This window comes from Peromyscus eremicus, chromosome 13 (genome assembly GCF_949786415.1).
Source record: "Peromyscus eremicus chromosome 13, PerEre_H2_v1, whole genome shotgun sequence".
NCBI classification, from domain to species: domain Eukaryota; kingdom Metazoa; phylum Chordata; class Mammalia; order Rodentia; family Cricetidae; genus Peromyscus; species Peromyscus eremicus.
The window spans coordinates 24014368-24038015 of NC_081429.1; the positions used below are offsets into that span (position 1 = coordinate 24014368).

Sequence of the window (23648 nt, forward strand, 5' to 3'; positions counted from 1 at the left end):
TGTCTGCTCAATATTCACATTCTTTGTGGCTCCGTAGCTCATCTGACTCTTGGTGTAGAAAGAGGAAAGAAAGCCAGGGATAACCTAGCCCTTCACCTGCCATCCAGCAGAACCTCATGGAGAGTATCTGGGCTTGGCTAATGATCAGACAAGCCTAGGCCTTCCACGATGAGTTTTACATGTCTCCTGGCCTAAATTAGTTAACTGGCTTTCTAACAGTGTTGACTGGGTGTGCATCTTACCCATCAACCAAAGGCCCTCCTCTGAAGAGATGACAGCTGCCCCGACCTGCAGCATCTGTGCTCCGCTCACTCCACACTGCTCTCTCTTTCAGAATACTCAGCTGAACAAGCCCAGCGAGTGCTTCCCCGGTCGGTCTTCATGACATCCATGTCAACTCACCCTTTCCGAGACCTCCCCCTGGGCTGGGAGCAGCACTGCAAGCTGCTTCCGGGTGTGGCTGATATCCAAGCCAGCCAAGTGGCCAGGTGGACAGTGGACGAGGTGAGAAGAACCATACTGGGGACCCTGGAGTGAAACCAGCCCACCGCTGGCGTCTCCTAATATCTGGGAAAATGTCCCCTGCATGTCTCAGACTGTACATCTTCTCTATAAAGCTTAACCATCAAATTGGAGCAGGAAGTCAGGCATGTCTTTGAAGAAACTGGGGAAGTCCACTGTCTGCCTTTTTGCTGCTGTTCTTGCCCACCCCGCCCTTACCCTAGTACCAACTCCTGGGTCTTGCCACCATCCCCATGCTAAGTAGAGCAGAGGAACCAGTCTTCCAAATCCACACCCCTGCTCTGATGGAGAAACGGCAAAGCATGAGCTCCTGTGCTTAGAAACCTCTTTGGGAAAGCACTGCCCTGCCCCAGACATGCTAGACCCTGAGCAATCCTGTGTGCTCCCCTTCAGAGCAAGTGTCTGCCCCCATGGTTTCTTCCTCCATACTATAGGATTACTAGTAAACCTTGAGTTAATTTTTAGTGGATCTATTGTTAAAACATTGGGTAAGATGTTTTATGGTGGGGAGAGTCAGGCACGACTTTACAATATTGGTTTTTAATATAATCATGCCTTACAACATTGCTTTTCAGCATAGGTCAGTTAAGCCTCATTGCTTGCTATAGTGCTGGAGTAATACCTCCTATTTAACAGGTTCATTTTAAGGGAGTACATTGTTTGACTGATAAAGATGTCATGGCACTGGCTGGCCTCAGATGATGCTCTTTCAACCTAGTCAGCCCTCGTCTTCTCTGAGGTTTGAGCTAGATCTGGAACTAAATTAGCTCCAAAACATTCATCAAGCACCTAGTCCAATCACCTTCCCTTGGTATGGATTAGGCTTCTCTTTCTCAGAGTCTTGCCCCCACGGCTGTGCAGACTTGGGAAGCCTGGAGCAAGCCCTGTGCGCTACTCCCCAGAGACCTCGACTGAAAGCCTGGGATTTTGTTTTTCCCAGGTTCCTCCTGTAACAGGCAGAGGGACAGCAGCCATTGTTCCTCAGCATGCTATGTCTACATACCTACCTCTTTTCCATTCTGTGGAGGGATGGGTCCATATTGTCTTGGTAGTAGAGAGTTGAGTCGATGGGCTAGAGAATACAGGGGAGAATAAAATAGCAGGGTTCTGTTCCTAAAAGAGTAGTTGGGTTTGTGCCTTCTTGGGGAATTGCGCAAGTTTGCTAAGTGTGCTCATGACCAAGGCAACTGATTGAAAGCCTTCTGTGTTTATGATGAAATCATATGTGAGTGGCACTGAGCAAACGGGGAGTTCCAATTGACAAGCAGTTCCTTACTACTGCTAAGCTAGTCATTTAATGTTCTTCCATTTGGAAAATAAGGCTGGAATCGGCTCCTCCCCTCTCAATAGACCCTCAGCTCATGACTCTCACATGGTCAAAAATGTATATTAGGATAACGATGGCATGGCACAAAGATGAAGACATTGAGATGGCCAAAACTTAAGTGGCTTTCTTAGGGCCATGTAGTCAGTCCCAGCCCTGAGCTGGCATTGTCCTACTGTGCACACACTGGACATAGAGGAAGCTAACCCACGACAGGGAAGAGTGGCTGTGTGCAAGGGTGACTGGAGAGGATGGCCCGGGCTCAGTCAAAAGCTGTAGTCTGCTTGGTTCTTGGGCACAAAGTCACTTTCTAAGCAGGATGATTCAGGGAGACGGGAATAGTTTTCTTCAGAGAGAGCCAAACCAAGGAGAGGAAGATGCCCACTGTGTTGGTTAGGAGGCCCCCAGAATGGCAGGGGATCTAGACTGGGTTCTGTGGTGAGAAACATCTGACTTCAGTGCTTATTTTAAAATCAGAGTCAATGCACAGGGAAGTAGACAAGACACAAAAGATGAAGAATAAAGTGAGCCGAATGTGATTTCTTTTATAGTCTCAGGACTAAATGCTTCATTAGGATAATAGCCTGAGATGTACAAGGCCAGGAAGCGTCTCTGGAAGAGTGGAGAATGGTGGTGTTTTTGGAAGAAGGATCAGTGTAGCAATAGACCGAAGGGGCTTTTCTAAGGGGTCATGAAGAATTCGGGGTGAGAGTCTATGGAGTGATACAGTTATAGATGGTAAGTGAGGTATTGCCATTAGAGGGCGTAGGCAAGGATTTGAGGGGAGTGCTTCCTGAGAGCATAATGTCCAGAGACAGCCTCTGAGGAACCAAGATTTGAGAAGGGGGTCAACTGAGGATCCAGAAGGCTCCAGAGAGGCAGGCCTGCACAGGGGTCAGTAGTCCACAGGACAAAGGCTCCAAGAGGAGGCAAGTCATGGGCTTTTTGAGAAACGCCTCGGGCCTTCAAGATATTGTGAGTTATTACCCTAAGAAGTAAAACATGTAGTGCCGAGACTGTCAGTCTGGGGACCAGAGAGTCCGATGTGAGATCTGCAAGCTTGCGTATGTAAGTGTCTCTTATAACGGAGGAAGGAATGCTTTTGTCTACTTCTCAGGAGAGATGGAGCCAGAGAGCGGAAGCCCTACCAGGACCACAAGACAGTGGAGAGGTGACAGGGAAGGAGGGCTCTGGTCTGTTCAAGTTTAGCCTTTAATGAACTTAAAGGCCAAAGGTTGGAGGTGCCAAGGGAGTGACTGTCCCATCTCATTATGATTGGGAATACTTCAAAAGAAAATGCAAGGAGGCTGAAGTGGTACAAAGGCCTGTTACAAAGGTGATTCCAGTCCCTGAATTCTCTGTCATGGAGCATGTGCATGTTCTGCCCCTCACTGCAGGAAGACACGTTAGGGCCTTTAGATTAGTGGAAAAGTCACAGGGAGGCCAAGTGTCTTGTCTCAAGTACCCCTGCCCCTGGCTCTTTCTGGTGCCCTGTAGCCATGCTTTCCACAGGGATGTATTCTAGAGATGCCCTTCACATGACTTGCAAAAGCCCAGCCTTGACAGCTACTAGTAAGATGCGCTTGAGAAAAAGAACAGCCAAGACTTACTTCTGGGCCCCTAATCACCGTGCACATTTCCCCAACACTGAAATATACCCTCAAGCATGATCTTTGATGGATTTAAAATGTGAGTTTAGTGGTATGTTCTGTGTCTTTGAAAATGAGGCAGTTCTCTCAAGGGATCCGCATGGTGGGGTGGGGGCATTCAGTAAGTTCCGTTACCAGTAGGTACCATTATCAATAGGATGTGAGGTGGCTCTGGACACCACAACAAGAATGGCAACCGAGGAGGGTTCATTTGAAAAGGCAGTCCAGGTCTGACTGCATTAAGAGAGCTGTTTCTGGGCTTTGTTACCAGTGGACATGATAGAGGGGAGTCCCCAGGGACAAGGTATGCTACAATGAACTCAGGCACCCTGTGTTAAGTGCCATTCAGTGAGATCCAGCATGGGCCATCTATAGAAGAAGCTGAAGAGAGAGAAGATTCCCTTTGTCTCCACCCTGGCCCGGGAGGGGGACCTCTGCTCCACATAACGCTGCCTGTGAAGAGAAGCCAGCTCGGGCCCTTTGTCACTCTCCACAGAGCTGAGAGCCGGCTTCACCTCTGTTGTCACCATCCCTGTCTCTGCTGCCACCGCACTGTCTGCAAAGTGTGGGGAGGCTGTGAAGTCGATTCAGTGGCTATGAAAGCAAAGGCAAGAACACGTGGCGATATATTATATGTCATAAATGTGATGGTTTTGTAACACTACATTAGAGGTGAGGGTGTGGGAACACATTATCTACTCTGGAAGCCATATTTCTCACTCTGGGACAGGCACATAGTCTGCATAAGAGTACAAGATGGTTGGAATAAGGACTAATATTTTTTCTTTTTTTTTTTTTTAGTATTTTTTTACATCTTCATAACAAAGCTTCGTACTCAGAGTAGGTGATTGGCCAGTATCTGTGTGGTGAGTGAATGAATGAATGAATGAATGAATGAATGAGTGAACGATCGGTCCTGTCCTCATACACTGTAGAGTGTACATTTACCATCCCAGGCACGGCTGAGTTTTGTTTGGCTCACATGCAGGCACTTATACCTCTTCCATTCTGAAACGGTACTTAAAGTACCACATATAAATTGTCCTGCTCTCCACCAAGTGCTCCCTAAAAGTTCATTAACTATAAAAGATGGCAGTCGCTTTAAAAGCAGGCTTTACACGGGAGGGAGGCAGTGTTTTGAAAAATCCAGGGTACTGCTGGCTAAGCATAGCAGCCTTCTGCAATTGGACCCTTCAAAAAAGGGCAAATAAACTCTGCCAAAAAAAAAAAAAATTCAAGACAGTCAGAGTGGAAACACAGTCCCCAGTGGATTTCCAGGCGGCACGATCCAGCTCACATCTCCAGGCTCAGCAAGAGAGGAGCACCATCATTCGGGAAGATGGAAGAAACAGCCCACTGCAGAAGAGATGCATGCTGAGTGCCAGAAAGGAAGCCGGGGAAAGTAGGTCATGGGGGGACGTGAGTTGGGTAAAGTCGGAGGCTGGTAGAAGAGCCCAGGCAGAGTCATCCTTCTTAGTCCCCAGACTGCTGTCTCATGCCTACAATTAACTTGCTCGGAGCCCTTCCAAAATAAAGCCAGGTTTGGGGACACAATACAGAACAGTGTGCGCTCCGAAGAACATGGAAAACAGACACCTGTCAGTTCCTGTGCCCTGGGTCATCCCTAGAACCATGACTAACAGTACGGACTCACAGAGCAAACTCCAGACCAGGGATGTGCCCTAGAATCCGAGCCAAGGGCACAAGTCTACGTAACAACTTCCCACATCATGGGTGTTCTTCAGAGTCAGCCATGGTCTGGGTCCCCACAATGTTTCCCCTGGGTACTTTTTACTTTGAAAAGTAGACCCACCTCACCGCTATCATTTGAGGGGTAGTTGCAATTTATAACTGTTTCTTCCCTCGGAGAGTTCACTGTCATGGAGCAGTAGTCCCCATTTTATCACACATTTGTAGGAGAAAGGGTCTTCGAATGGGAAAATGAAAAGGAAGGCCTTCCATATTATTCCATGGTATGTATGGAAACATTTCACCACTTACATTTGCAAAATCTGTAGCCAAACAAAGCCTACAGGTTTTGTTAAAATTCAACATACAATTTACTTTTAGGGAAAGGAAGTACTAATAATTCTGAAGAAGGCTTTTGGATGATCTGTTTTTAAGAAGGTTTTTAAGATCTGGACGAAGACTTTTTCCTCAGGAGATTTCATGGCATTGTTCTTTACCATCAGAGAGAGAGAGAGAGAGAGAGAGAGAGAGAGAGAGAGAGAGAGAGAGAGAGAGAAGAAGAAGAAGGAGGAGGAGGAGGAGGAGGAGGAGGAGGAGGAGGAGGAGGAGGAGGAGGAGAAGAGGAGGAGAAGAGGAGGAGGAGGAGGGAGGAGGAGGAGGGAGGAGGAGGAGGAGGAGGAGGAGGAGGGAGGAGGAGGAATCGTTCCAAAAAGCAGAGCCCCTGAGACAGGTGGTGAGGCCCAGGAGGCAGAGATGTCCTTCTGTATACAGAGAGCGAAGGTGGGGAGCCCGGGCCCCCAGGGAACTGTGACAGTGGCACTGGAGCAGGTATTGTCACCCCTCGGCAGCCCGTGCTCCATTCTGCCCATGCTTTGGTTTCACCTGTTACTTATCCCCATCAGAACCCTGTTTACCTTTCCAGTTGGTGGTGAGTTCTTGGCCAGCTATGCTGAAGAAGAGGAAGGAGTCCCTGTAATGCTGGCAGAGGGGGACTCGGTGGCATATGCAAATGATCAGCACAACTTGGCACCTTTTTGCAGTGAGCAGCTCTTGGCACAAGGAGTAAGAAGATGTCTTAGCCAACTGCTGCAGCTTGTCACAAGAGGCCCACTGTCCCTGTGACTGACATGCTTTCCACACACAGAGGTCATGACTGAGGTAGAGCAAAACTTCGGTCTTGAACCAAGTCCTGGTCAACCTTTTGTTTTTTTTCCTCCCATGATATTTAGTGATTCTTCCAGTGGAAGAGTCACTCCAAGCATTAGATCTATCCCCAAGGGGCCTTTGACAGCCTATGGAAACACCTTTTGGATGTCACAGCTAGAAGGCAACATTGCTATTCACAGCTAGGGATTAGAGGCCAGGGGTGTGAGCAAATGCCCCACAGTATAGAGAAGCACTCTACAGCAGAATTGCCTATCCCAAGGAATTCATGGAGCTGAGACTGAGAAACCCTCCATTCCCAGACTGTCTAGTCAGGAGGAATTGGCTTCTGTACCACCTCCTCCCTCAGCAGCCAGATCTGCAGACCTTCATGCTTTCTATTAGCTGTAGGTGATGCCCTACCCACTGACAGTAGCCTCAGGAGTCCAGGAAGACACTGAAGGCTCACCTCTCCAGCTCTCCCTGGCCTTGTGGTACCAGCCCTCACCGCACAACAGCATCATCTCTGAGCTCTGAAAATAAATGCCCAGTGCTTGGACCCAGTCCAGCTCCATTCATTTGTAATCTTGATGGCTGAGTCCATGTTCCAGTCAGGCTGCAAGCTCTGCAGGAGATGGTGATGTGTGGCCAAGCTGAGAACCTGGACTTCAGGCTCCTGGCTGCCGGCTGCTAGAAGCACAAATCCATCCCCAGAGACCACACCACCTTGCTTTACCCCATTCATCTTCTGCTCCTCAGACTCTTTACTGCTGCTCATACCTGTCCTGTTTCTGGGCTGGCTCCTGGGAATCTCACATCTGTCAATCACTTTAATCCCAGGAAATACTGTGTACATCAAAGGAGCCTCTCCTCCAGGATCTTTCCCTGACTTTCCTCGAGCTTCAGGCTTTCCATCCAAATGCCTTTGCCTCTCTCCTACAGGTCACGCATGTGACATGCTTATTATAGTGACGGGCAAGCTGTGCCTTATGTGACATTCTCCTTTCCTTCCTCTCTGGGACCTGAGCCTTAGACTCAACAGTACTTCAGTCCCATTCAGAGGTGTGCCCATCACGAAGCCCTCAGACATAGTCATGGTCAATGTTTTCAGCCAAGAGAGTAGCTTAGGGAAGGACTCAGATGTGTCAATGTCCTGGGCTCTGGAGGCCCAACTTCAGCCACCTCCACCACTGCTGACACTTGCCCCAGTTTCCCACCAATGTGACTTGAACAGTGGCCTTTCATAGTTTTTATCAATTCCCCGTCGATACCCACCATATGTCCCATGCTTCCTATTCATAGGAAAACCACCCATATTAATTGTCTGCAAACTGACCAAGATTCCTCCACCAGTGCCCTGTGGGAGCATGGAGCTTTCAGTGGATCATTAGCTGCCATGTTGATAAGTCTAGTCTGATCACACTCGCACTGGTCTTCCCACAGTGGGATGTCTGTGCATGGCAGCCTGCTGGATGCTTAGGGAAGTTTCCTAAAATTCACAACCTCCCTTCCACCTTAGAAGGATAATCACACATTAATTTTACTGAGCTAGACTTGTAGTGCTGGGGTGAGGAAGGCAGATACTGAGCACATGCCGAGTGTCCCCCAAAAGAAAATATGCTGAACTTTTCGAGTTCCCACAGACTAAGTGTGGCCAGGAAAACACAGGTGCATCTTCTGGGTGATGGTCCTCACTATTCTGAGCCCCAAGAATAGTCATCTCAACTCTTGGTGTCCATTTCTGTCCTGAGGGGAACAGGGTCCACTGATCTCTGGAGAGTCTTGGAGGGAGTAAGTGCTCTCAGGAGTCAGTGAAGGGGCAGATGTTGGTATAAGGACCTGTGCTCTTCAGCTGTCTCCAGAGCTTCTCATGAAAGGGACAGGCTGATGCTCACCACCAAGTCGAACCAGGAGGTAGCAAGGGAAAATAAGCCAGTTCCCCTAAGCTCCTAACCCCAAGAACCCATGTACTCCAACCCCAGCTTGGGGCCAGCCTATGCCACAGCCCCGCTAGATCTGTCCAAACATCATAACATCCACTTATCCAGCCCACACTTCATCTTATCTGAACAGGCAGTGTCTGTTGGGGACAGTTGGTGGCTATCTGCACTGTAAGTCAGGTCTTCAAGCTATCTCACTACAAGGAAATTAGTGTGTGAGTGTGTGTGTGTGTGTGTGTGTGTGTGTGTGTGTGTGTGTGTTATATGTGTGTAGAAGGAGATGAGTCATCGGGTAAGAGGGGAAAGTTGAAGAGAGTGATTTCCAGAACTCAGGACTTGGGAATAGGCAGCCTGAGTTCCAAATTCTCTCCTGATAAGTGGCTGAGTAGGACTATTAAGTTGTTAAGCCTCTCTGGGCTTTTATCATCATTTATGTGAGAATCTAGTTCAGCACGATGCATGGAGTTTCCATGGTTGCCATTCCTGGAGAGGTATGCTAGAGCCTCCCCCAGTGATGCTTAAAGGGGGAACTTGCTATTTCGGAGTACCTGTAAGCAAGATGTTCCTAACATCCTGATGGCCCTATGATAGCCACTCTCCACAGCCACCAGCCCCACATGATTAGGAGGACCACATATTGGAAGTCTTCCCAGTGCCAGAGCCCCATACAGATTTGGTCATCACTGTCCCTTTATCAACATACCCTGTGTAGGCCAGCCTGGTGATAAATGGACAGAAAAGACACTGTGGGGGCGGAACACAGCTAATGAGCGAGGGGGAAAAAGAGGTTATATGATTTGATAGTGACTGTTTAAATTGCAAGCGTTTGGGACTTGGAGCACATTTCATTCACACAGTGAGTTACTTCAACCTCCAAAGTATTTCAGGTGCGTGTTTTAAAATTGAGCTTTTCATCCTGTGTTGTAGGTGGCTGAGTTTGTACAGTCTCTTCTGGGCTGTGAAGAACATGCCAAGTGCTTCAAGAAAGAGGTAAGAAATGGAAAAATTAGATATATTTTTGTACTTCTAGCCAGGCCCAGGAGTGCTTTGCTTCCGTCTCTTTAAGTGTAAATAAGAGCAGTTGGATGGAGGAGGCGAGGGAAAGGGAGCACAGAAAAGCCCAGCGGTGGAGCTTGTGCTTGGCCGTTCTTACCCTTACTGTCATAGGATGCTGGGTGCTCTGCTCAGACCATTGGGTGGGAGAGTAGGTGCATTAGATAATTAGTGTCTATGGGAGCTGTGAAGGCTTCACACTGATGGCTTTAGGGAGCCTTGGGGGGAGGGATGAATTCTCTGCTCTACAGTGAGAGTGAGACCAGCCCATCCCCCTGCCTCCACCTGCTTCAGAATGGATGTAAGAAGCATCCTCATGTGGCATTGCTGCTTCCTGCTTCCTCACGGTTGGTCGTGTCCTCAATTGCTTAGCATTTTTCAAAAGCCAGAATCCATAGTCCCAGGGGCTGCAGAAAATACCGGGGTCTACTGTAGATGATAAAATAATGATGACGATTATCTGTCACGTGACCGCTACAAGCCTGCACTGCATTAAGCTTCTTACAGGGGTCCTTTGTCCTCTGAACACTGTGGAGGTGGTTTACCTTAGAGGCCATCCTCAGGAAGGCCAGGCACAGTGGGAAGGGGCAGTGTTGTAGACTCCCCTCTCGGAAGATTCTACAGCTTTAATTAGTGCTCCGGGAAACTTAGATCCTAGGGAATATTTACAGCATGACATCCCCTTTGAGTTCAGAGCTTGCACGATTCAAGGGACATCTTGAGGTCCTGGGTTCTGAGACCCTCAGAGTCCTGCAGCTTTTGATACCATCCAACAAAGCTCAGTGTTTTTGTGGTTCCACCGGAGTGCAACACAGCTTGGGTGGACCTTACCCAGGCTTGCACACAGCTTGCTCTCTTCGTTAGCAATCCACAAGACCTAGTTTGTCTCTGAGTCTTTCTGTATGATAAATATAAAACCCTTTCTGGGAGTTTTCAAGCTCGATACTTGCTGACCCCTGTGGGAAAATCACTGGAACCCCCTTGCTCCTCCCTATCTAAAACACACAGACTTACGGGATGGGACCTCCAAAGTACACCAACCAATTGGGCCTTAGTAAGCAATAGAGAGAGGACCCTTTCCTCTGGGTCCACGAGGCACTGCCTGGGACCCCAGCTTTGCCTCTGAGAAGCTGTGTGACACTGGGAACATCTTTACACCGGACATTCCAGGTTTTCTCATCTATGGTGATATTTTATTTGTATTAAAATGTTATTTGTATGTTAATAAATAAAGTTGCCCAGGGGTCAGAGCTATTAGCAAGCCATAGGAAAGCAGGGCAGTGGTGGCGTACGCTTGTAATCCCAGCACTTGGTAGGCAGAGCTGGGTAAGTCTCTGTGTGTTCAGGGATACAGCCATTATTGGATACACATGCCTTTAATCTCAATACCAATCATGGAAAACCTGGAGGCCTATACAGAAAGGCCATGACGAGGCGGTCATGTGGTTGGGTTTACAACCAATGAGAAGGCAGAACAGGAACTCTATATAAAGACTTTAACACAAGGGTAGCTCTGGTTCAGAGAGGTAGGACCACTGCAGGAGGAAGGGTAAGGTTTTAGCTCTTAGCTCTGACCTCTTGGCTTTCTTCTTTGCATTGGTTCTGTGTTTCTTATTTAATAAGAAGGTTGGTTACATCTACACTCATCTACCTCACAGGATCATCAGGAGAGTGAAACATGTACGGTAGATTATAGCAGATTCCTGCATCTCCATACACGCTCACTGTCATCTTCACCGTCACTGTCCCATTTTTATGACAACTGACCACCTGGCCAGTGCTTTTGGCCTGAAAATGCAGGTGCTGAACCCAGGTCAAGGCGGGGAAAGAGGTGTAATGCCTCTTTCCTGACTCAGAGAACAGGGATTTGATCCCCAGAAAAGCATTTTATTCTCTTAAATGGCTGTGTCTTCATCAGATAATACATCATAGAGGTATTTTTATGAGCTTTTATAAGTGTTAAAAGCCTACGCAAGAACCCCAAGTACATCATCCTTCCATCAAAGAGATCACCACCATCAAGGAGGCATTGACTGTAAGAGGTTCACGCTGTTGGGTTGGCGAGGGGGGTGGCTTGCGTGCATGGCTCTGGTTCACAGAGGGATTGCCAGAGAAAACCCTTGCATCCCAGTCTCTGGTTCTACAGCCCATAGTCAGCTGACCTAGGTAACTATATAAGTGTGTATCTCATATAGGGACAGGTGCCCCCAAGCAGTCCACAGAGACAAGCTCTGAGGTCCCTAGGCCTCCAAGAAGCTGAGAACCAACACAGTCTACATGGTGACTATTCATCATCACATATCTCAGGAAAGCTGTCCCACATCATGTAGCCACATGCTTTCCTAACTTAAAAAACATTTAACTGTCAAATGAGGATCGAGCATACTCAAAGTATACAACATGGTGTTTTATACACATCTATGCAAGTACCATATGCACATGATTACCACAATGAAGGTCATCAATACATCCATCACTCCCAAATTTGGACTGGAGCCAAGAATCATTCTCATATTGTTTCTAAATGTGCTTAAAAGTTAATAAATGAGATAATGTTACATGTTTTTTTTTCTGTTTAGTGGGTTTTGTTACAGAAAGGAAATGAAGTTATTGAAAAGCTAAAGGGATAAAATTCAGACAAATCACTATTCTGATAGCCAAAGATAACTTCTTTTGTTATTGGGGAGTCAAGGTTTCTAATATTTTCGTATCATTTTTGTATGTACGGTGTGCATGTGTGTCAGTGTGGACACATGCTGCAGCATGTATGTAGAGGTCAGAGGACAATGTCAGGTGTCTTTTCTGTCGCTCCACTGTGGGTTCTAGAGGTTAAACTCAGGTCATCAGGCTCAGCCACAGCTACTTCTTCCCCCTGAGTCCTACAGTGGCCCAGGGTTTCTGATATTTCAAATATGTGTTCATACAGATTTATTTTTAAAAACTAGAAGATCTTTGTTGTCATAATATGTATGACTGCTTAACGATTTGTGAAGTTGCACAGATCACAGAATGTTTCATTGAAACACGTGTTAAGGGATTGTGTTGTGTAGCATCCCACACTGCAGCTAAACTACAATTTTTTTTCCTTCTGTTGCTACAACAAGAGGTTGTTTCCAGTGTTCCACACCCTCAGTGATACCAGACAGAGCCTGCACATGGTGCCTTACTCTCTGGAGATTTTCTTGGTGGTACTTTTAAAGCTCTTGGTACATTCAGGCCAAAAAAAATGTTGAAACATAACAATAGAAGTCTGTGCTGGCACAAATTAATGTATTGGGTCTATATTTAACAAACTGAGAACCTTCTAATTTAATTTGGCTCCTTTATTCTGTGAGCACAATGTTGTTGATCTGCCTTGAGTCAAATGGGGGTGGGGTGATTCTAGCAAGGCCACATGGATTTAGTGTCACACACTGTACCCAGGAAGTGCTACTGGTGGATAAACAAGCTCCAGTGTGGGATAATTATATTTGTGATTGTTTATTTATTCACAGCAGATAGATGGCAAAGCCTTCCTGCTTCTGACCCAGGCAGACATCGTTAAAGTGATGAAGATCAAGCTGGGCCCAGCACTGAAGATTTATAATTCTATCCTGATGTTCAGGAACTCCCAGGATGTCACTGAAGATGATGTTGCCTCGGGCCCAGAAGCCAGGAGATAAACGTGCTCCTGAACATCCCCTGATACTGGGACTTGTGCCTTCGGAAACAAGGTTGGCCGCCAATGTCCCCATGGTCATACCCTTTAAAGTGTTTGGTTTAGGTGTATGGAAGACTTTGGCAAATGGGGAAATGCCAATGACTCAGACACTTAGTTAGGTCCAAGTATTGGTTTGGGTGCCATCCTTACTGCAACAAACAGACAGACTGAAGAAGCTGTCCACATGTCTGTCCTCTACCACCCCCCTTTTCTCTCTCTCAGAGAGAAAGAGAGAGAGAGAGAGAGAGAGAGAGAGAGAGAGAGAGAGAGAGAGAGAGAGACTCCATTCTGCAAGCATTAAGTGTCTCAAGTGGTAAAATGCCAGATAACCAATTCATTAATCCATCATTAATGTATTCAACACAAACACATCCAAGCACAGCTCACATCTATCATCTGGGTGTGGCGAGTCTAAGAGATGGGAGCCTGGTGCTTCCAAGAAGACTCCTGAGGTTTCTGTGCCCTTAACTCAGGAAAGTATGAATCTTTTATAAAGTGCTAATATGCACATTGTTTTCATGATGCTCACTTTTATTCCTATTACTATTCCTTGGTTATGGTTCCAAGCTGCCCCGGAGCCTACTCCGAGGAGTGTGCCTAGAAGTAGCAGCAGAGTAGTTGGGCATTTCAGGAACCAGATGAGGTCCTCCAGAGGACCTGCCATCGGGGCTGTCTCCAGAGTTTGTTGTAACAACGGCATTGGCCAATGACCCACTTGAATGAACTCCTTTCTGTTCCCACTCTGATGAAACAAACTTCAGAATGAACTCCTCCCTCATCTGTTGATGCTGGAGCAAGTGTGTCAGGTTCTGGTTTCATCTCCAGAGGCATGGCAGCAGGGCAGAGGACCTCCAGAGAGCAGCTCAGGATCTGTTGTTGGCTGAATTCTTCTGACCCGTTCTCAGACTTCCGTCATGTTTTAGAAGGGAGTGTGTCTGAGGTTGGAGTTGTGAAGAGACCACCTCATAATTATGAAAAAGAAGAACCCCAAGTCTACAACTGTTTCTGCTCTTTCACATAGTAGCATCTACAACTGCCTTCCTGGAAGCAAGACTCATCCTTTAGGGGTGGGAACCAAAGGGGAAGCCATGAGAAAGAAGCAGATCTGACAACATCTTTCTGCTACATTAGTAACATTCTCAATTTAACAAAGTTGATTCTGCCCAGCGAATTTCTCTAACTTTAGGTCACTGAAGAAGAAAAAAACTTGAAAGCATATATATTGCATTCTTTAAATGCTTACCTAAATGTAAATTTAATATACTATCAGGTTATGTAAATTTGTTTCTGTGATATTTTGTTTTTCTCTTTTTTTGGAGACTTCCACATGCAATAAAAATTCCTGCTTATACTGTTAAAGTTTTAATATATTTTAAATGTTAATAAACACATAAAAAGCAGCCTTTCTTTGTCTTACTGGATGTGTGGTCATAGCCTGTGCCTGCCTTATAGTCTGGGGTCTGTTTCTTTTCCTCAGCTGTGGAAGAACAAAGGTAATTGTCTGCATTGGCCAGCAGAGGAACTTGCTGGTTTTGACTGCTGTATTCTCTTAGGGAAACAGTTAAGATATTAATAGTGTGAGAGACTAAGTTGGAAAGCTTTTTAATTAATACAGGCTTTATAATTGCTCATTTTATAGAAGACCTGAGACTTGTAGCTCAGATACTTGCTACAAGGATAATTCATCAGTAATGCCCAGAATAGAAGAAATGACACCAAGTGGAACTGGGGTTGAACTATCTTTCCTGGAAGACAGTGAGATCAGGTATAGATAGATCTAGATGTATCTATATACCCAATCTCAGCATCTCCACAAAGGAAACTCATATTCCTCCACCTGAGAAAAATGCCACCATTGAAGTAGCTAACCAAGCCATGAAGTCAGTCACCTGAGTATGCCTCTTCCTGTGGTGTAAATTCTACCACCACAGCATCACTGGGGTAGAAGGAGAGGTACACAGCCAGTTCTCACATGCTACTCTCTGCAGGTCCAGTATTCTACAGGTACTCTATGATCCAGCCCGGCTCATCCCTTCTGTCCTCTCTCTCTCTTTGACGTCTCATGCTAGATTTAGACTGGACTTCTTTCTTCTAAGTTCACCATGCTCTTATTGGTGGGTACCCTCCACCATGGTACATCCTGCTTCATAGTGAGCTCAGTATCTCAGTAGTCTTTCTTAAATCTTCACTGTAGGTGACCTCATGGCAACCAGTAGCTCCTTTTCTATTATATGATACTCTTCAGTGGTATTGCTATATCTTTAACTATTTTAGTCTCTCTGGAAGAGGTGTAGATAGCCTAAAACAGTCATGTTTATTACTGACTCCCTGTGCTGAATGTAATGTCTGCCTCTTAGTGGACATACAGCTGCATGCTGTGTCAATGAATGAAGCAAGACAATCAAACTTAAATTCCAGCTTTCCATCCACCTAGATGGGGGTAACACTCCATAAAGTGGAAAATGGTGCCTACATGGGGAATTTGTTTTTAATTTTGATTTGGAGAATATATGTATGTATGTAAATGTAAGCAACACATAAGATGTTGGTATATAAAGCAGAATGGGTGTCTGCAAAGTGACAGCTATTTCTTTATGTTGGCAGTGGAATAAACTTACTACAGAAAACTCTAAGTTCCTTCCATTCAAGGCAATTTTTTCCTCCATCCACACATGCCTGCCTGAACTCTCCAGAATGACCCAAAATACTAAAAACACCAAGAGGATTCCCGACCATGGTTGTCAGGCGTGACACAGTATTCAGAAAACCACAAGTGCAGGGGCTACTCCCTACAGCCTTTCCTCCAAATTCTCACCTAGTCTGCCTTTGAGTCAAGAAGAAAACAGCAAAATTGTCAACAGGACTCCAAGAAATACAAGAATCTTTGTTATTAGAAAGAGTTCCCCCACAGGACCATTTGTACAACACAGCACAAGGCCACATCATGATGCTAGCAATTAGATCATTAGCAAGAATCCTAAGGGAGCTCAGGACTTCTCACACAGTACTCTTGGAGTGGCTGTAATTTCAGATAACTTTCGGAAAAACAAATTTCTCACTTACAATAACACTAGAACATTCAGAGAGAAACCTATCCTTAACCATTTCTACACACCTCCCCTCTTGGATTAGACACCTGACTTCATAGACTCCCCTCGAAGGGCAGCCCCAGAGGTAGACCCCATGATAGCATGGGCTTCTGAGTAATGCTAGCTCTCTCTTGCCAAATGATGACTGTCAAACATTCTGGGATTTCTAAGACAACTCAGCTTTGTCCAGAGTTCCCCCAGGCCCTATGAATCAGAGGTAGGGTCACTAAAGTACAGTAAGGTCACCTGGACTGTGGAGCAAGACCTGGGTTTGAATGGGGTCTGGCACCTTCAAACATTTGCTTGATCTCAAACTATATTCACCTTCCAGCCAAAGACCAATCTTTTTCACATTCATCTTAGGAAATTTTTCATTTGTGGATGCAACTCATAGAGGGAACTGACAAATAATCATTTTGCATGTGAAATGTTCCTGCAAATATATTCTTAATATTTGAGGATATGTTCTTCGTGAATATACTCTCTTATAAATCTATTCCTCTTAAAAATGCTTTTCTTATAAATATATGCATGAAGAACATGTTTGCTAATAGATTCTTGAATATTCAGATCCTTATAAATATATTCTTCCTATGAATACATTTATTAATGAATAATATATTAAGAAGAAATCTTTTTTCAAAAATCTATACTTGATATGTGCCCCCAGGTTCCATTTCTCTTATTCCTTCAGTTTCCAGTTGGAGTAGAAAATTGGGGTCTCTTTGCCCTTAAATGATGTGGTAAAGACCAAATAAGCATTGTTCAACTCAAACATAAGATTTAAACAAATAAATTAATTATTTGATTAATTGGTGATCAACAATTACATTTCTCAATAAAATCTTCTGCCTCCAAGGATTTGCACCACATACTCTTTTCTGGAGGATGGGGTATTTTGAATCCAGTGACCAGTCAGATATGATCCTGCTGTCAGATATGATTGTCCCAGAAGGATGCCTATGGAACCCAGGGGACATCCAAATGGCAGTGAAGACCTGACTCATACAGGACAGGATGATAGCAGAGCAGAAAGCTGTATGTATTGACACCAGACATTCTTCTCCTGGGGACCAAGATGGATTGAAGGGCAGTACTGCTGTGTCTCTGCCATAAAGAAAAGGACAGGAGAAGGATTGTAGGATGAGATAGTCTAAGAACCCCCACAGAAATGGGAATGGAAAGAGGAAAGAAAAAGTGTGAGAAATGACGGTTTAAAATATTGAGTTCGCTTGCTTCTATTTCATGAGATCAAACTAGTTGTTTGGTGCTGTTTCGATGTAGAGGACCACCCATTATTTTCCTCTTTCCTTCACCTTGAAATTAGATTCTGTTCCCTTTGATGTTGAAAGCTAGGCATCAAAGCAAATTGGTTCATGAAGAACAGAGTACTAAGAAATCCCAGGTTAAACCCAGAAATTTGGGGGCAGATTGAACTGCAATCTTTGAACTTTAGCTAAGAGCACGTGTGTGGAACTCACATAGGACTGTCTGGAATATAGGAACCTCTTTACATTGTGAAATTCTGGGATCTATAAGGTATTTCCATAGAGAAAAGTCATCAAGAGTTAGTTGACTAATATTAGCTCAATGTCATATGTTTAAAGTCCCCTGGAAAAGGATGCATTTAACAGGCCCTTATCTATCTCAGCCAGAAGAACACAGGCTGGATAATTCAGAAACCACAGATCTTTCTTTCCCAGTTTCTGAGAGTGAGACATCTGAGAGTAAAACATCGAAGAACATGCCCCATACTAGCAAAAGGTGAGGGCCGTCCCAAGGCTGAAGACAGAGGACAAAAAGCAAAAGGCTATAGGAGCCACGATCACCTTTACAGCAGTTCTGTGCCCAGGCTGATGGCATTTGGTCACTGCTCCCTAGGCCCCACGTGCAGCCCCACGTGCAGTGCTGTCCCATAAGTGATTGGGGGCCTGACACATGAACTGTGAGGGATGCCTTCCAACTGTGGGTTAGAGAGGAGGAAGGAGTCCATTTATCAGCTGGCTGCCCAAGTGGGCCTATGGCAAGTGGGTGTCTGAGAAGCATGGCATGGGGAATCCATGGGAAATATTGCCTCTGTGAACAATGGCAGCATGTGAGGATTGGCTCTTCTCTACAGTTCTTTTCAAAAAAAAAGGAAAGAAATGAAAAGAAAAAGGAAGGAAGGAAGGAAAAAGGAAGGAAGGAAGGAAGGAAGGAAGGAAGGAAGGAAGGAAGGAAGGAAGGAAATAGAGGAGTGATTCCTCCAAGAAGCAATTGACATTTCAATTGTTCTGATGTTGCCAACAGAAATGATGGTCAGGCAGCAAGACACTTCAAAGAGTCTTACTGAAAGAGAATTCAGAAAGGTTAGTGGGTGTTGATGATTGAATTTTAAATTTTTTCAGTTTTTAGTCATCCTCCAGCACAACCAACCTTTTTTCTCTTTCCAGTTGCTGTTTTTACTTTAAGAATATACTTGTCTTTCACCGGCCTTTGTTTCCAGCAGTTTCGATCTGAGGCTGTCCAGCAAGGAGATTTCCCCACCCTCCTTCCAAACCAGGACACCAAGCCTAGCAGTAAAGGGAAAATATCACAGATGCCCATCACATACCCACGTTGATTTTATTCTGACGTTGCTTCCAGATGAACCAGCAAATTCACTAGAGCAGTCTGTCTGTGTGTGTGAAAGTTTTGCAATGTATTCACTCAGTAAATGTTTATTGGGAACTTGTGCTGTGCCAAGCACAGTCTTCACAGAGGAGACAGGTATGAACAAACTAAGTAAAAATTCTTCACAAACAATGCTTACTGGCCCCAGTAAGGGGTGTGTGTGTGTGTGTGTGTGTGTGTGTGTGTGTGTGTGTGTTGTGTATGTGTGTGTGCCGTGAGTGTGAGTGTGTGTGTATAATAAAAATTGAGGAAGCTATGAATCTGAGAAGGGAGGCATGAGAAGAGATTGACTTGGGGGGAGAGAGGACTGGAAATTGTATAAATATAGTACCCATATATGAAATTCCCCAAAATAAAATATTTAAATTAAAACAAATTATTTTCATGAAGTCAGTTCAAGTTGGTGGAGCTTAAACTAAAAGATAAAAATGAAATAGCAAAGACAAAGAGAAACTTCTTGAATCCTATTTATGGATATATGACCTCTGGCACACGTATCTCTTAAGAAATGTGACCAGGCAGTGTCATTCACTAGATCCCCAAAAGGTAGTATTTGAGTCGAGGGACACTTGTTACCACATATCCAGATGTGTGCATGATCTCTTCCACATCTGTTTTCATTCTCTGACCATTCCAACCATGGAGATGTCCCCATACCCCTTCCCCTAGGGTCTAGAATGACCCGCTGCATAGAAGTCCATAAAGCTAACTTCCTAGCTAATAACTGCGCATATTATTTTAAGTACCAGGTTGACATTAGCCATTAAGTAACCAGCTAACATGAAATTTCTAGACTTTTATCCCCTTGGGTTACAAGTGACGATTAACAAAAAGTAATCAGACATATTTCCAATGTGATTAACTGAGATTATCATCAGGCAGGTAACTTTAAATACTGCCATCCTTTAAATACAGATTCAATAGTTTCAGCCCAGTGGTGTTCTACTATTTATTATGCATGTGTAACAATTTTAGAGATGAGCATGTTTCCACATAGTTAGGTTTGATAATCCAAAAGGCTTGGTAATGCAAAAATTATCCAGCAGATATTTGACTCTCAGAGCCCTCAGGGAGGGTGGCTGATTAATAGGTGATAGAAATTGAGTAAAATACTGAACTGGAAGGAGAGCATATTGACGAGCTGTGCCTGCTGGGGAGGTGGGAGGTCATGGCCCATCTAGAAGCAACACTACGCATCCATCATAGAACTTGTGCTACTGCTGTTCAGAAAGCCAGCCAGGGCACATTTCTCACATCAGTCATTTAGGTGCATGTTGACTTGAAAACTGAATTGTCTTAAGAGATGTACAGTTTTCACACACACACACAAAAAAAAACCCAAATATAATTTGTTTATATTTAGTTCATTCTATCACTATAGGCAAGTTCCCTTTAACTAGAAAATCTGTAAGCTACAGCATTTTTTTTTTCCAGATCAGAGCCTGGTCAAAGCATCCCTTTATCGTTTCCTAGAAGAAAGGTCTATTTTTCCATGTCTTGTTACTTGTTTGCAACTTGAAAAGTCTTCTGGAACTTGTGACCACTTTTAGCAGGCTTAGGCTGACAGAAACCTATTCCACAGTTCAGCCTGTGTTGTAAGTTAGAACAGGCAGACAATTGGAATGTCTGCCCTCGGGGGAAACAATAAAGAAACAAAGAACCCACTTATGTAAGAGCTTTAGGCTCCAAGGCATATATTCCAGTTTTTACGAGTTTTCAGCTAGTAAAAAAAACAGTTATTCCCGCAAATCCATTTAATTCGCATTTTTCCATTGTTCCACACACACAATAAATCACTGTGCACATCCCTGAGAACAGCGCCACAGCTTTCTCAACCTTGATGAGGATCCAGGTATGCACTGATAGACAAATAGACCATACTTGGCTACTTGGGTCATGTGATCACATTCATCTTCATTATCTCATCTCCAAAAAGTCCTTAGTAAGAACAATTACAAAATGTCCAGCAGAGACATTTCCTCAAGAGGGAAGGGTGGAGCTCCCCAAATTCCCTGCATTTCTAAGTACTAACACAATATATGCACACAGAGTTAAAAGAATTTAATGGTTCACATTTGGACGTGTTGATGAGGTACTTGACATGTAATTTTTAAAAAGCAAAGGGGAAGTAAAACTGACTGTTTCCAGACCCATCTTCATCCCTTTCCACTCCTGCATGGTATGAAACATACTGGGTCCTTTCTATTCCTATAAAGTCAGTTTACACACGGCGGAGGAGGACTTAATGTATGTTCTCATTATGTAGCCCATATGGCCTCAGATTCATGATCTTCATTCTCCAGGCTCCCTGGTGTTGGGATTACAGGCATGAACCCTCATGACACTCTCATATACATGTATGAGAGAGAGAGACTGATGAAGTCATTCTGTAGCAAGTCTTCTATGTAGCAAGTCTATCTCTGTACTGCCAGCTCCCAACTAATGACATGGAGACTTACTAGTTATGGAAGCTTGGCCTTAGCTTAGGCTTGTCCCACCAGCTCTTATACCTTAAATGAACCCATTTATTTTAATCTACATTCTGCCGGGTGGCTCCTTACCTCATCTCTCCATATTGCTCATTTTTTTTTCTCCACATCTAACTGGCTTCTCTGCCTCTCCTCTTCTTCCCTAGTCCTCTCTGTCCCCAGAAGTCCCGCCTAACCTCTTCCTGCCTAACTATTGGCCCATTAGCCCTTTGTTAAACCAATCACATTGGCACTCCTTCACACAGTGTAAAGGAGTATGCCACAGCATCACTCTTCAGTGTTTTCCTCATGAAATTGTCCTTTTTCACATTTGTTATTGTGCTGGGGTTTTTTGTTTTGTTTTGTTTTTGTGGGGGGAAGAGTGATGTGTGTGTGTGTGTGTGTGTGTGTGTGTGTGTGTGTGTGTGTATAGGTCAGGGGTCCATGTTGAGTGCCTTTCTGAATCCCTAACACCTTCCTTTCTTTTGGGACAGGTCTCTCACTGAGACTAGAGCTCACGGATTCAGTGGACTGGCAGGCCAGCGAGCCCCAGGGGTCATTCTAATCTGCCTTCCAGCGCTGGGATTACAGACACATGGCACGTCATGTCAAGCTCCTTATTTGGGTGATGGGGTCAGTTCTTCATGCTTACATGGCAAGCACTCCACCCCTACATCTTCCTCCTTAGGGTGCTTTCGGGAAGGTCTGTTCGTATTTTGTTTTGTTTTGTGTTTTTACGTTTTGCCCTGTGCTTTCACCGTGTTTCCAGTCTTTGCCCCTGCTTCCCTTCTCAGCCGTTTGTTCCACTGAAGAGCCCTCTCCTAGTCTACAAATGGTCCTCTCAAGGCCGGTTGCTGTCACTCTGACCTATGGTGGCCCATGTTAGAATTCAACGGTGCGGTAGATAATTTCACTCTCCATACACGTCAATGCTTACAAAGTCTGTCCCTGGGACACCAGGTGGGAAAACAGAACACTGTTGAGTTACGCAAGGCTGGCATGCCAGTGTGAGCAGAAGAGCCCACTAACACTCAGAGAGCTAACTCCCTGAAATGGATGTTCGGCTAGTGGTTCGTAAAATGCTACACAGAACTAGACCTTCAGGGAGAGGCCTTGGGCAAATGAAAACCCAGTATTCCAGCATGAGGATGTTAGCAGAATGCACATTTGCAATGGATTTCTTGCACCCCGTGTCCTGGGTAGCTGCTCTCCTGACTCCTCCATTTGACTCATTTCAGTTTTCTCTGTCTAATCTGAATGTCTTAGCTATAATTCTATTTCCTGATTTAAGCATATGCAACTCCCATGCTGTTGTTACATTTGCTGCAGTGCCCAGCCTTACACTGAGAATATGGAATCCCGACTGCTAATTGCACGGTTGTATAATGCTGGCTATGCAGGGAACTCTTTTTTTCTTTTCTTTCTTTAAGACCTGCCTTCCATTATAGGACCTTTCAATAAAATACCTATTTTGTAAACAAATACCTCATATATCCACCACATTTTTCTGCTTTTCCTTGAGTATCTTAGGTCAGAGCTAAGCACCCAGACCAATGTCTCCTGAAAATGACATCATTGTAACAAGAATCTGATAAGATGCAGATTCAAGCTCAGGACCCATGACCTCTGACCCAGGAAAATCAACTCTGAGACTAAAGGCCTGAGGTCCAAGGAAGCTAATAGGATGGATCAAAGACCAGGAGTCTAGCATTCTGATGTCCAATAACCAGAGAAATGGGTGTCAGGAGAAAGAGATGCCTTCATCTTTTCTCGTCTCCCATTCCTAGCTTACTGTAAAGTCTCCCCCTCACCCCCTACACACACACACACACACACACACACACACACACACACACACACACACACACAAGCAAATTGTCCCCACTAGTCTACCTACATACCCACACCCCTGATCCCCTCTGGACAGACACTCCCCCAGAATGATGCTCTGCAAGGTCTCTGAATATGCCTTCATCTAATCAGTTGACACTTAAATTACCTGTCACTGCCAGCCACCCTCCATCTCTCCTGTCTCTGCCCTTCTCTTGGCTGCCCACGTCCTTCTCTTCTGAAAACTAATATGAGGGCTTCTCCTAGATTTATCTTGGTTCTTTGCCATCTTATGTGGGCGATTTTTCATTCAGTCAATCTTTAAGGAAAGTCTTCTCAGTGAGTTTGGATATTATTGTCTTGAAGCAGACCTGTATGGCAACCATGCACTGCATGTGGTTACTTCAGTTTTACTGGTTAGATTTGTAGTGAAATAACCCAGCCCCTCAGGCACGGTAGCTACAGTTCCGGTGCTCGAATGCCTCATGTGGCTGATGGCTGCTGCATGTTCAGCACAAGCTACAGGCCATCCCATATCCCCAGGAAAAATTCTGTTGAAGAGAACTGTAAGATAGACAGACATTCCAGG

The 23648-nt window shown here is 44.9% G+C and overlaps 1 protein-coding gene across 1 annotated transcript; it reads left to right on the forward strand.

Moving 5' to 3' along the window:
* Positions 1-236: 236 nt before the first annotated feature.
* LOC131923277 (lethal(3)malignant brain tumor-like protein 4) lies at positions 237-14364 on the forward strand. The gene is made up of 3 exons (XM_059278253.1): positions 237-504; positions 9195-9257; positions 12815-14364. The coding sequence occupies exons 1-3, from the start codon at positions 382-384 to the stop codon at positions 12980-12982; spliced, it is 354 nt and encodes a 117-aa protein (XP_059134236.1). The 5' UTR covers positions 237-381; the 3' UTR covers positions 12983-14364.
* Positions 14365-23648: the final 9284 nt, after the last annotated feature.